This window comes from Haemorhous mexicanus, chromosome 27, assembly GCF_027477595.1.
Source record: "Haemorhous mexicanus isolate bHaeMex1 chromosome 27, bHaeMex1.pri, whole genome shotgun sequence".
NCBI lineage: Eukaryota > Metazoa > Chordata > Aves > Passeriformes > Fringillidae > Haemorhous > Haemorhous mexicanus.
Window position 1 is genome coordinate 4802390 of NC_082367.1, and position 12669 is coordinate 4815058.

General features: G+C 63.3%; 1 protein-coding gene across 2 annotated transcripts; it reads left to right on the plus strand.

Moving 5' to 3' along the window:
• Positions 1–1662: 1662 nt before the first annotated feature.
• TINAGL1 (tubulointerstitial nephritis antigen like 1) lies at positions 1663–10880 on the plus strand. 2 transcript variants are annotated; one of them, XM_059868701.1, is made up of 12 exons: positions 1663–1700; positions 2440–2762; positions 3451–3514; positions 5100–5192; positions 5288–5402; positions 6202–6325; positions 6754–6903; positions 7928–8112; positions 8380–8425; positions 8866–8989; positions 9406–9451; positions 9571–10880. In XM_059868701.1, the coding sequence occupies exons 2-12, from the start codon at positions 2450–2452 to the stop codon at positions 9709–9711; spliced, it is 1401 nt and encodes a 466-aa protein (XP_059724684.1). In that variant the 5' UTR covers positions 1663–1700; positions 2440–2449; the 3' UTR covers positions 9712–10880. The 2 variants fall into 2 exon arrangements, with proteins under 2 accessions (XP_059724684.1, XP_059724683.1); XM_059868700.1 differs by lacking the exon at positions 1663–1700 and adding an exon at positions 1755–1851.
• Positions 10881–12669: the final 1789 nt, after the last annotated feature.

A 12669-nucleotide genomic window follows, 5' to 3' on the forward strand; every position in this document is an offset into this window, starting at 1 on the left:
GGGGGCACTGTACCGGCCTCTCGCGGTGTTCCCAGAGGGGTGGGCGGCTTTCCCCGGTGGGTTTGGAGGGATTCATCCCTACAGCTGTGGGATCTTCACAGCCAGCCGGCTGTGGGGTCTTCGCGTGGCTCTGAGCAGCGGGGACGGGGTGCTGGCAGCTTGTCCCTCCCCCAGCACAGCCGGGGACGGTGGCACAGGCAGGGCAGGGGGCGTGTGCCAGCCCGAGGCTCTGCCACCTGCCGTCACATGGGCCCAAGGTGCCCCGGCAGGACTTTGTCCCTCTCCACCTTGGTTGCCCCACGTGTGCCGAGGCTGCCACTCCCCGCAGAGGGGACACACGCAGCGGGGAGACGCTGGCGTCAGAGTGACACAGAGGGAGCTGTGACCTAGCAGGGCCAGCTGGCCGCGTCCCGCCGGAGCCCAGCCGCAGGAACGGGGTGAGGGGATGCTCCAAACACTTGTTGGACTGTCGCCGCTGCCGCCTCCGCGCAGTGCCTCTTATCAGCTGGCAGGGGGACAGGGCTGTTACGGGAACGGTCAGCTGCTGCCGCAGCACCCCACGGCGTCTCTGAGCTGTCAGGGAGCTGGCGGGGGCACAAGGACACAGAGCAGTGGCCAGGGATGTCCTTTGTGCCAGTGGCTTTGCTTTGTTCTCTGGGGGTCTTGGGGGAATTCGTGACTCACTGTGGATTCCTGCGAGTCCAGTCATGCTGGAGACGGACTGGGCTGGACTCAGTTCCTTCCTGCGGCGCTCCAGCCTCCAGCTCCGCGTTGCGTGAGCTGCCCAAGGACGCGCTCACAGGAAAAGGCCCTTCCAAGAGCGCTTGGAAGAGGGGCTTCCTGCCGAGGGGGCTCCACAGGACCCTGGTTCAGGCGCCCAGAGCACCCCGGGCTCCCGGGGAGCAGGCAGCTCCCGTGCCCGGCGGATTTGGTGCTCCCCACTTGCCCACCCTGGCCGCGGCACCCCCCCCGTGGGCTCAGCCCGTGGCCCGTGGCCCGCGGCTGCCCAGGGAACCCCGCGCTGCTCCCGTCCTGGCTGCCGTGAGGCATCCTCGAGGAATCCTTTGGCAGCGCCGGGAGATGCTCCCGGCCAGGCGGGGACAGCAGGAGCCCCGCGTGGGCGGCTGAGGTCCCGCAGCAGGTGCTGGAGCCGCGGGGGCACCGGAGCCTGGGGGGCGGCCAAGACCCCCCCGTTGTGGTCCCTGAGCCGTGGCTGGGCGCTGACAGCCGGGCTGGATCCAAGTGACACCAGCTCCATGCCCTGGGCTGGCCTGGGCTGTCCCTGTCTCAGCTGTGCCCCTGGGAGGGGGAGGAATGCAGCCCCCTCCCCTCTCCAGCCCTCCCCTCCCCTCCTCTCCGCACACCTGGGCAATGGGGAAGCCCCCCAGGACGGCTCCCCCTGCATGGACAGGGGGTGCTGGCCCGATAGCCGGGACCCCCATTTGGCGAGGGCAATGCCGGGGGGCACCGGGAGGGGATCAGGAGCCGGGGACACCCCGGCCCCGCGGGGACAGAGGGGGCCACAAGTACGGGGCTCCTCTCTACAGCCCCAGGCCCGACCCCCGCCCCGCTGCGCTCCGCCCCGGGCCGGTCGCGGCTGCGGCGGCGCCTCCCCGCGCCCCCCCGGCCGGGGCGCGGCTATAAGGAGCGGCGGGGCCGGCGGCGGCGGGCGCGGGGCGGCGGAGCGGCGGGCGCGGCAGGTACGGGACGGGCTCCGGGGGGACGGGGTGGGGCTGGGGGGGGTGCCAGGCAGGAGGAGAGACGGGGGTCCCGCCCCATGGGTTCCGTGAGGGATTCCAGCACCGGACCCTCCACTCCTCTCACGGGGTCTCTGCGCGGCGGGCGCGGCAGGTACGGCCGGGAACGGGGAGGGGTCCCACCCCGTGGGATCCTCAGGGAGGGGTCCCACCCCGTGGGATCCTCGTGGGTGCTGCGTGGGTTCCCGGGTCACCCTCCCCGCTTTACCGGGGTCCCGGGAGTCCCCACGCTGCAGGCGGGGTGGGCACAGCCGCGGGAGGGAGCCGGCAGGAGGGGGTCCTTCCCCGTGTGCCCCCGGATTGTCCCCACCGGCCCCGTTTGGGGTCCCCATCACCCCCACGGAGCCCCGCGGGCTGAGAGCTGGCAGCTGATCGCACTGCCCGCGGTGGGGACTGGGGGTGGCGTTGGGAGCGGGCCCCGGGCAGCCCCCGAGTGTCCCGGGGAGCCCCTTCCCCTGGGGGTTTGGTTTTGGAGCCGGTGGTGAAGGGGTGGGCGGGCACGGGGCTCCTCCGAGGCCGGGATGTTCAGAGCTGAGGGGAGAGGGTGTTTTGGAGCTTGAGCTGCGTGGTCACAAGGGGAGTTACAAAACCGGAATGTTTTGAGGAGCCTGGGGAGGGCAGGGTGGGAGCAGCGCCCACCCCGCGGTGGGGCTGGCGTGCCCTCACTGCCCTCCCTCCGCAGGTGTGGGGACATGACCGGGGACATGCGGGCCCTGCTGTGCCTCTGGCTGGTGGCCCAGGTGGCCCAGGTGGCCCTGTCCTCCCGGGTCCGCACCCGCCGGGAGCTGGGGCCCGGGTTGTACCAGCACGGCGTCTACGACGCGGGCGGCTCCTACTGCCAGCGGCGGGACGTCTGCTGCCACGGCCGCGACGACGGCTGCACCGTGCCCTACCACGACACCCTCTGCTACTGCGACCTCTTCTGCAACCGCACCGTGTCCGACTGCTGCCCCGACTTCTGGGAATACTGCCTGGGCATCCCGGCGCCCTTCCCCAAAGCCCCAGGTGAGGCTGCGGGTGCGGGGAGCCAGCCCTGGGGTGCTGCATGCTCTGGGTGATGCTGCTGCTGCTCCTCGGGGCGATGGATGTGGCACCCCACGGTCCTGCCCTCACTGCAGGGCTGCTCCGGACCCCTCAAAGCTGTGGGAACTCCTGCAGGGTGTTCGGGATGGGGATGGACTCCCTGAAAAAGAGGTGTGGGACCGCAGAGCCCGTTCCCTGGGGAAGGGGCGGCTCCAGCAGCGCCTGCGGGCAGAGCAGGGACGTGAGGGGACATGAGGGGACGCCATCCCAGCTTGCCTGGTCGCGTCTGGGGCAGGCAGATGCTGGCCCTGGCTTAACCCTGCTGGCAGCTGGGGCGGCTGGGGGCGAGGAGGGGGCACGGGCAGCCCCCAGCTCGCAGCACAAGGCTCTCTCAGAAGTCCCTGCGGAGCAGAGCCAGCTCTCGGGCACAACCGGCCCCTTTATCCCTGTCCCGCCAGGCTGAGCACATTTAACCCTCCCGGCGCCGAGCCAGCCCCGCTCCCACCCTGCACCCACTGACCCCCAACAGAATTTTGGGGTGCCAAGGTGCAGCCGGGCCCCAGCCTGGATTTAAAACCGCGTTGATTTTCCCTTCGGTTTGCACCCCCGGGAATTTGGGGGGCTGGTGGGACCCCAAGCGCTCACCAGGGGCTCTCCCATTCCCATGCAGGCTGTGCCCGTGCCGGACTCAATTATCCCACGGGAGCCACGTACCGGGAGAATTGCAACCTGTGGTGAGTCAGTGCAGTGTGGGCACCTGCGGCATGTCACCAGCATGTCACCAGAGGAAGGTGTCATGGTCCTGTGGGCCTCAGAGAGCGAGGCCCGAGCTGGGTGGTGGGAGCTGCTGCCAAAATGCCTTTGCTCCAACAAATTCGGAGCCAAGGGCCTTGAGCCACTCCCAAGTTTCAGCGCATGCCTGCGTGGGAGCCGCTCGCCCCGGCGCTGCCCAGGGGGGTTTTGGCCACGCTGGTCCCAGCCCAGCTTGCCCAAGCCTGACGGGACACCGGGGCAGCCGCGGGGATCCGTGCCAGCCGTGCCTCCCGCTGGGCAGCTCGGGGCTGGAGCAGCGGGGGGTTAACTGGGAATACTGGTGTTAGTGTACTGGTATTACTGGCATGCGGAGGTGGGGATGGGGAAGCTGCCGGAGAGACGAGGATTGCAGCCGGAGGGGCGATGCGGCAGATAAGGGGAAATCAAAGGCAGCGTCTGGGGCGTGTGCGAGGGCAGGGGCACGTGTGGGAACATGTGTGTGCGCCGGGGCTGCGGGTGAAAAGCCAGCCCGAGCCTCCCCGCGGCTCTGGGGCAGCCCGGAGTTTCTCCGGGATCGCGGCACGGAGCACTCAGGGATGGAGGGTGTCACCATTCCCCGGGGAGTGTCAATGTCCCCAAGCCACGCAGGTGGATGTCACCTCTCTGCTGCTGGGGGAGCATCTCTGACCCATCAGCACCAGGGAGGGGGCAAATCTTCCCTTCCAAACCCTCCTCCCCCACACTTGGTGCCTGGAGAAGAGGAATTTCTGCAGCATCACCCCCGCCCCTGTCCCTGCCGGGGTCCAGCTGGGGGGGTGGCAGGGGACAAAATGCATGAGGGGGTGACACAGGGTGTGGGTACCCAGCTGGTGGCACCCTGAGGTGCTCCCAAGTCCTCAGGTGTCACACAGAGCGCCGGGAGCGCTCAGGGATGGATGGGGGAAGGCTGGAATCCAGGTGCTGCCGGCAGGATTGGAATGGGGGTGTCTGGCGGGACACGGCCGAGGCCTCACTCAGCTCCATAAAAGGGAAATGTGCCGGGATCTGGGCAGGAGGGAGCATGCCAAGCATTGCTCACTGCACGGGGGGAGCACAGCCCGGGGCTCCCCAGGGGACCCGCCACACCCCCAGAGCCCCCCCCGACCCGCCCGTCCCCATGGAGTGGCCTGGTCACTGTGGGTCACCCATGGGGACAGCCAGCCCCGACCCCCGGCCCCGGGCTGCTGTCCAAGCCCCTCTCTGATGTCTGCAGGCCTGGCAGCTTTTCAGCTGATTTTCTGTCCCATGGCCTGGCTGCCCTCGGGGCTCCTGCGGGGGCTGGGGCAGGGGGGGGACAGCTCCCAGGGCCACCCAGAGGCCACGCAGGGTCACCCAAAGGCCACTCGGGGTCACCCAGAGGGCTGCCCACGGCTTCACCCCGCTGTAAGGTGCCAAGCTCTGGTGACCCCCTAACAAAAGTAGCCCTGAGCCCCTCGCTGCCTGCCCAGTTTGGGAGGGGCAGCGCCCACTCAGGGTCCCCCTGGTGACGCTGGGGACATCATTTCTCACCGACTGTCCCCTCTGCAGCACCTGCGGGCCGGGCGGGCAGTGGCAGTGCGAGGACCACGCCTGCCTGATGGATGGGGAGCTAATCGATGCCATCAACCGGGGCAATTACGGGTAAGGACCGGACACCGCGAGGGTGCCACAGGGATGCTTCACCCCTCGGTGCTTTTTGGGGTGACCCCTGAGGCGTGTCCCCTCTTCCCCCGCAGCTGGAGAGCCGCCAACTACAGCCAGTTCTGGGGGATGACCCTGGAGGATGGGATCCGGCACCGCCTGGGCACCTTCCGTCCCTCTCCCACCGTCATGAACATGAACGAGATGCACGTGAGTCCCCCCGGGGGGGAAACTGAGGCACGCCCAGTGATCCCCCATGGCTGGGAAGGGGCTCCCAGGTGGGGGGTGGGGGGAGGCAGGGCAGCCCTCGTGTTTGGAGACAGCAGCTCAGCAAATTCCCCCGGACAATCCCCGGGCTGCCAGTGTTGTTTTTTCCCCCTCTCCTCCGTGTTCGTTTCCCATCGGAACGCCGGCCCCGCCGCTGCTGACTCAGCAGAGCCGCCTGCTCCCTCTCTTTGCCTCTGCCCGCACCCAAACCCGGGCTGGGCACCCCTCGGGGGTCCCTGGGGTGCTGGCAGAGCTTGGTGCACGCCCACCCCACGCTCCGGAGCCCGAGGTTTAATTTTAGAGGCGCTTCCTGCGCTGGGAGAAGCCGGGCACTTGAGGCCGTGTCCTCCCCAGGAAGGCCAGGGCGGGGGCACTGTCCCTGCTCCAGGGAGGAAAGGCAGGGCCAGAGGCCACCCCGAGGGGCTGTGTCACCCAGAGCTGTCCCCTCGGGGTGGCCACCGAGGGCCTTGCTGGGCTCTGGGATGGGACACTGGGTGCTGGTGCTCTCTAAGGAGCTGCTGGGGCTGTGGAGCCCAAATTTAGGGGAAATTGAGGGGTGTGGCCCTTCTGGGATAAAGGGGAACCCAAATCTTTGTCTCTCAGGGTGATGGCGCTGTCCTGAGGGGTCTCACAGTGCGGCTGGGGGACACAAAACCTGGGTGGGGACCATCTCAGAATGGCTGAGATGGCAGGAGGAGCTGGGGCGTCCCGCTGGGCTGAGCCCCCCATCTCTGCCCCGCAGATGAACATGGACTCCAACGAGGTGCTGCCGCGTCACTTCGATGCCGCCGCGAAGTGGCCCGGGATGATCCACGAGCCCCTGGACCAGGGGAACTGCGCGGGCTCCTGGGCCTTCTCCACGGCCGGTGAGGGGGCGGCGGGGTGGGGACAGCGGGGACAAAGGGGACAGGGACGGAGCCGCCTCCCCCTGAGCTGCGGGGACAGCGGGGACAGACGGGACAGGGACGGAGCCGCCTCCCCCTGAGCTGCGGGGACAGCGGGGACAGAGGGGACAGGGACGGAGCCGCCTCCCCCTGAGCTGCGGGGACAGAGGGGACACGGGCGGGACCGCCTCCCCCTGAGCTGTGGGGACAGCGGGGCCAGACGGGACAGGGGCGGGACCGCCTCCCCCTGAGCTGCGGGGACAGCCGGGACAGAGGGGACAGGGGCGGGACCGCCTCCCCCTGAGCTGTGGGGACAGAGGGGACAGGGGCGGGACCGCCTCCCCCTGAGCTGCGGGGACAGAGGGGACAGGGGCGGAGCCGCCTCCCCCTGAGCTGCCGCTCCTCCCCAGCCGTAGCCTCGGACCGCATCTCCATCCACTCCATGGGCCACATGACCCCCGCGCTGTCGCCGCAAAACCTCCTGTCCTGTGACACCCGCAACCAGCGCGGCTGCAGCGGGGGGCGCCTGGACGGAGCCTGGTGGTACCTGCGCAGGAGGGGGGTGAGTGGGGTGGGATAATGGGATTGTGGGATAATGGGATGGGATGGGATGGGACAAGCTGAAATGGGAATAGGAGAGAATAAGAGGGGATGGTACAGGATGGGAATGGGATGGGACTGGAGGGGATGGCACCAAACAGGATGGGATGGAAAGGGAAAAGGGAAAGGGAAAGGGAAAGGGAAAGGGAAAGGGAAAGGGAAAGGGAAAGGGAAAGGGAAAGGGAAAGGGAAAGGGAAAGGGAAAGGGAAAGGGAAAGGGAAAGGGAAAGGGAAAGGGAAAGGGAAAGGGAAAGGGAAAGGGAAAGGGAAAGGGAAAGGGAAAGGGAAAGGGAAAGGGAAGGGAAGGGAAGGGAAGGGAAGGGAAGGGAAGGGAAGGGAAGGGAAGGAAAGGAAAGGAAAGGAAAGGAAAGGAAAGGAAAGGAAAGGAAAGGAAAGGAAAGGAAAGGAAAGGAAAGGAAAGGAAAGGAAAGGAAAGGAAAGGAAAGGAAAGGAAAGGAAAGGAAAGGAAAGGAAAGGAAAGGAAAGGGAAAGGAAAGGGAAAGGAAAGGAAAGGGAAAGGAAAGGGAAAGGAAAGGGAAAGGAAAGGGAAAGGAAAGGGAAAGGAAAGGAAAGGAAAGTTGTGGGATGGAACAAGGTGAAACGGGGATGGGACAGAATGGGATGGGACAAGATGGCACAGGATGATATGGGACAAGATGAAATGGGAATGGAAGAGAATTGGATGGGGTGGAACACGATGGAGTGGGAATGGGATGGGACGGGACAGGATGGGACGGGAAGGGATGGGGGACAGGGACTGCTCTGGGATAAAGGAGGTTTGGGGCTCTGGTGACCTGGGAAGAGCCCAGGAAATCCCCATGCTCATCCTGTGCCTTGGACAGGGATTTGGTGTGGAGATGGAGAATAGGTTCGGTACAGGGATGGGATTGGGGTGGGACTGGAAGTCCAGTTTGGGATGGGAGTGGGGTTTGGGATGAGGATGGAGCCGCTCCTTCCCCTCCCACATCCCTGTCCCTGCGCGCAGGGTGGTGACAGACGAGTGCTACCCGTTCACGAGCCAGCAGAGCCCGCCGGCGGCTCCGCCCTGCATGATGCACAGCCGCTCCACGGGCCGGGGCAAGCGACAGGCGACAGCGCGCTGCCCCAACCCCCAGACCCACTCCAACGAGATCTACCAGTCCACCCCCGCCTACCGCCTCTCCTCCAGCGTGAGCGCCGGGCCCGGGGGCGGAGCGGGAGCCCTTTGGAGCGGGAGGGGGCTTGGCTCGGGCTGCTTTACCTGGGAAAACCGAGGTTGGGAATGCGGCTGGGAAAACCCCGCTGCGGAGCCCGCGGGGAGCGGCTCCTCCACAGCAGCCGCCTGTGGGTGCTGGAGCAGCTCTGCTGCATGCCTGGGGGTGGGGAGGGCAGTGCTGGGGGTCCCGGTCCCGCTGCCACCCGGTGCCACCCGGTGCCACCCTGTTCTGTGCCTGCAGGAGAAGGAGATCATGAAGGAGCTGCTGGAGAACGGCCCCGTGCAAGGTACGGAGCTGGCTGGGACACCCCTCTGTGCACCCCAAAAGGTTGGGGGAACAAAGTAGGGAGGGAAAACCTCTCTGTCGGGGCTGGGGGAGCTGTCGTGATGGCCAGAACCCCCCTCAGCTTCTCCCCCTGCGTGCCCGGGCAGTGCTGCCCCAGTGCCCGTCACGCTGCCCACCCCAGCAGGCACCGGGTTGCTCATTAACTCCTGAGATTTAATCACCGCCTTGGCAGCTGCGTTTGTTTAACTTTATTTGTACTTTTTGAAACCTCCTCGGAGTGTGGTTGCATCGCCCCGGGGAGGCTCCGGCTGCTGCCTCCCCTCCCGCTGGGAATGCGACGCCCCCGCGCCCCTCTGTACCCCCATCCCCCGCCCGGGGGGAGACAGAGCCCTTCCCTGGGGACAGTGGCAGTGTCCCCAAAGCCTCTGGCCCTCCCCGCAGCCATCCTGGAGGTGCACGAGGATTTCTTCATGTACAAGAGCGGGATCTATCGGCACACGCCCGTGGCCGAGGGGAAGGGGCCGAAGCACCAGAGGCACGGGACCCACTCGGTGAAAATCACCGGGTAGGTGTGGGGGTGGCCTGGGGGGGCTCAGAGGGTTGGTCAGGGTGGGAAAAATGTTCCCTTTGGGTGTCCCCGAGCTGGGAAAGGAAGCAGGGAGGGGAGTGGTGGCACAAGTGGCAGGAGTGCGGTGCTCAGCCCCCTGGGAGAGGGGGGATTTGGAGGTGCAGACCTCCGGGGAGGGGGGGTGGGAATCTGCCCTGTGTCCGTGTTTCCTTCCTCCTGCCGTGGCTAAATATTCCTGCCCCTATTCCTGGAGCGGATGTCCCAACCTCGGCCTGGCCCTGGGGAGGTGCCGGGGGCAGGAAATGAGCAGGGTCACCCCCCCTGTGCCCCAATGCCACCACGGTGCTGGGTGGGGGCACCCCACAGTCTGGGGGTGCTTGGGGACCCCTCCTCACTGTCCTGTCCCACTGCAGGTGGGGAGAGGAGCAGCTGCCTGATGGCCAGACCCAAAAATACTGGGTGAGTTTGGTAGGGGGGCTCAGCCATGGGGTGCTGCCGCTTCCCCTCACCCATGTGGGGTCCGGCTTGGCTTTGTGGGGGGGTCACCGCGCTGAGCGTGTCCCCTGTCCCCTCTGCAGACGGCGGCCAACTCGTGGGGCACGGCGTGGGGCGAGGGCGGCCACTTTCGCATCGCCCGCGGCGTCAACGAGTGCGAGGTGGAGACTTTCGTGGTGGGGGTGTGGGGCCGCGTCAGCATGGAGGACATGCCCCACAAGTGAGCCCCCCGATGTCCCTGTGTCCCCAGCGCGGCCCCGCTCAGCTCACAGCACGCTGGGGAGGCGGCTGGCGCTGTCCCCCGTGTCCCCATGGCCGGGGGCTGCGTGTTCCCCGTGTCCCCATGGCTAGGGGCTGGCGCTGTCCCCTGTGTCCCCATGGCCGGGGGCTGGCGCTGTCCCCCGTGTCCCCATGGCCGGGGGCTGGCGCTGTCCCCTGTGTCCCCATGGCTAGGGGCTGGCGCTGTCCCCTGTGTCCCCATGGCCGGGGGCTGCGTGTCCCCTGTGTCCCCATGCCAGGGGCTGCGTGTCCCCTGTGTCCCCCGGCCAGGGGCTGCGTGTCCCCTGTGTCCCCTGGCCGGGGGCTGTGTGTCCCCCGTGTCCCCATGGCCGGGGGCTGGCGCTGTCCCCTGTGTCCCCCCGGCCGGGGGCTGGCGCTGTCCCCCGTGTCCCCATGGCTAGGGGCTGGCGCTGTCCCCTGTGTCCCCCGGCCGGGGGCTGCGTGTCCCCCTGTGTCCCCATGGCCGGGGGCTGTGTGTCCCCTGTGTCCCCTGGCCGGGGGCTGCGTGTCCCCGCTGTGCTGACTCAGCGGCTGAGGGCAGTGGGGCGTGCGAGGGGGGTGCCCCGGGGGCTGCTCCCGTCTCCCATGGGATTTACCCGCTAATCCCCCCGCCCCGGGCTCGGCTGGGCTGCGCTGCCGGCAGGGGGCTCTTCAAAGGCAGCTGCACCCCCCTCCCCATCCCGGCTGGGGTTGTGGGATTCCCCCTCCCCTTTTCCCAGTGGGGGGACCCCCATATTCCTGCCCCTCCCGTCCTGGCTCCAGCAGCTCCCCCCAGCAGGGCAGCGCTGGAGCTGGGGGGTGAAATAACCCAGCGGGGGGGTCCCCTGAGCCCCCAGGGCTGGTGTCGCCAGGATGGGGTCCCCACCGTCCCCCCCCCCCCGCCCGTCCCTATGGTGCTATGGCCCTGCCACCCCCCTGGGGGACAGCAGGGACAAGGGAGGGCTCAGCCCCGTGGTGTCCCCGTCCTGGGGGGGGCCACAAGTGGGGTCCACGCAGCCAGCACAGCCCGGGACCTCCCCCCTCCACCCCAACCCAAGGGCTGTACTTTTAAGACTTTTTTTTTGTATTTATTTTGCTTTTTATTGTTTGTAAATAAAGTTATGGAAGCCTCAGAGCCCAGAGGGTGCACTCAGTGCTCCGAGGGGGACACGTGGCCCCTGTCACCCCCGTCTGGGGGGCCCAGCGAGGCCTCGGGAAGGGCTGGGGGGGTGAGATAAGGTCCCGCTCATTGTCCGCCTTCCGGCCCCGCCGCTCCGGTCACCGCGGCCAGCGCTGGCCACGCCGCGGGCACGCGCAGCCACTCGGGCCACCACGGCCGGGAGGGGGGGGGGGGGGGGGGGGGGTCACCAGGGCCACCTGTGCCACCGCACCCGGCTGTGCCACCCCAGCCAGGTATCGCCACCACAGCCACCGTGCAGCTGGGTGTGCCACCGCAAGTGCCACCACAGTGAGATGTGCCACCACATCCACGCGTGTCCCCACACCGCCCGTGTCCCCGCAGCCACCTCGCGCCATGCCTGGGGTGGCGCTGGGGCTGTTGTCGCCTTTTCCAAAGGCCTGCACTCCTGGCGGCCCCTGTCCCTTTCCATGTCCCCTCCCTCGGTCACCCCCCGGTCCCCACGCAGGGGACACTCGCGGGGTGGAGGGCGGTGCCACCTGGTGGTGGCTGTCTGCAACTGCAGGGATGGGGGCATATATATATATATATATATATATATATATAAAAAATTTTTAAAAATTTATTTATTTATTCATTTATTTTAAAAATATGTAAAAATATCTCTATTATGTATAGATAGAGATATCGATGAGTATAGATATGTCTGTATATCTATCTATCTATATATATATACAGGTGCCTGTTTGTGTTCAGATGTGAACACCACCCCATATATTTATATTTATCTATTTATCTATTTATATAGTTATATATTATTTATATATTTATATAGATATAAATATTTATATATAAATATATTTATATATTTTATATTTATATATTTATATATGTATATACATATCTCTCTGTGTGTATATATACCTGTATATTCTATATATATATATTTCTTAAAATATATATATATATGCAAAAAACTAGCCTCTATATATTTTTAAATGTGTATATATGTACATGTAACCACACCCATTGAATATATATAACATATAATATAGAATATATAATTTATAATATATATAATATATACAATATATTGTATATAAAACATGTGTGTCTATGTATTTACATATACACATGTATATATATATAAACACATGCCTTTATATATATTTTTTATATATATATTTTTATATATATATATACATAAAAATTATTATATGTTTATGTGTATTTACATATATGTACATGTATGTATATATACATTAAAATGCTTGTCTATATATTTATATATGGAAAATATGCAGGTATACACACCTATATATAAGTATATATCTGTACACAAATATATACACACACACATATATATATATATATGTACCTATACACCTGCATGTGTATACACGTAAATATATAAAAATATATATCATGCAGGTATGTATTTTTAAATATATTTTTATGTATTTTATATTTTTTTACATATATATATTTTATATTTTATATATAGAATATAAAATATATTAAAATACATATATGCGTGTATAAAGCATATTCCATCTATAAAATATGTATTTCTATTTTTGATAAATGTATGAGTACATAGAAATATATTTATATGTATTTACAGCCCCCTGCCCCTCTGCCTCAAGCCCAAGCAGGGCTGAGCTCTGACTCAACAGAAATATTGGAAATGCTCAGGGGAAAATATCCTTGGAATGCTCGGGGATGGTTGGGAACAGCCAGTCCTGCCTGGGGCTGGAAAACACCGAGGTCACAGAGAAAACACCAG

Coding starts and splice junctions, on each gene's coding strand:
- TINAGL1 (XM_059868700.1), top strand. CDS start 1,778: ATGGGTTCCGTGAGGGATTCCAGCACCGGACCCTCCACTCCTCTCACG. Junction 1,852..2,439: donor CTGCGCGGCGGGCGCGGCAG/GTACGGCCGGGA, acceptor CTCCCTCCGCAG/GTGTGGGGACATGACCGGGG. Junction 5,193..5,287: donor ATCAACCGGGGCAATTACGG/GTAAGGACCGGA, acceptor CTTCCCCCGCAG/CTGGAGAGCCGCCAACTACA.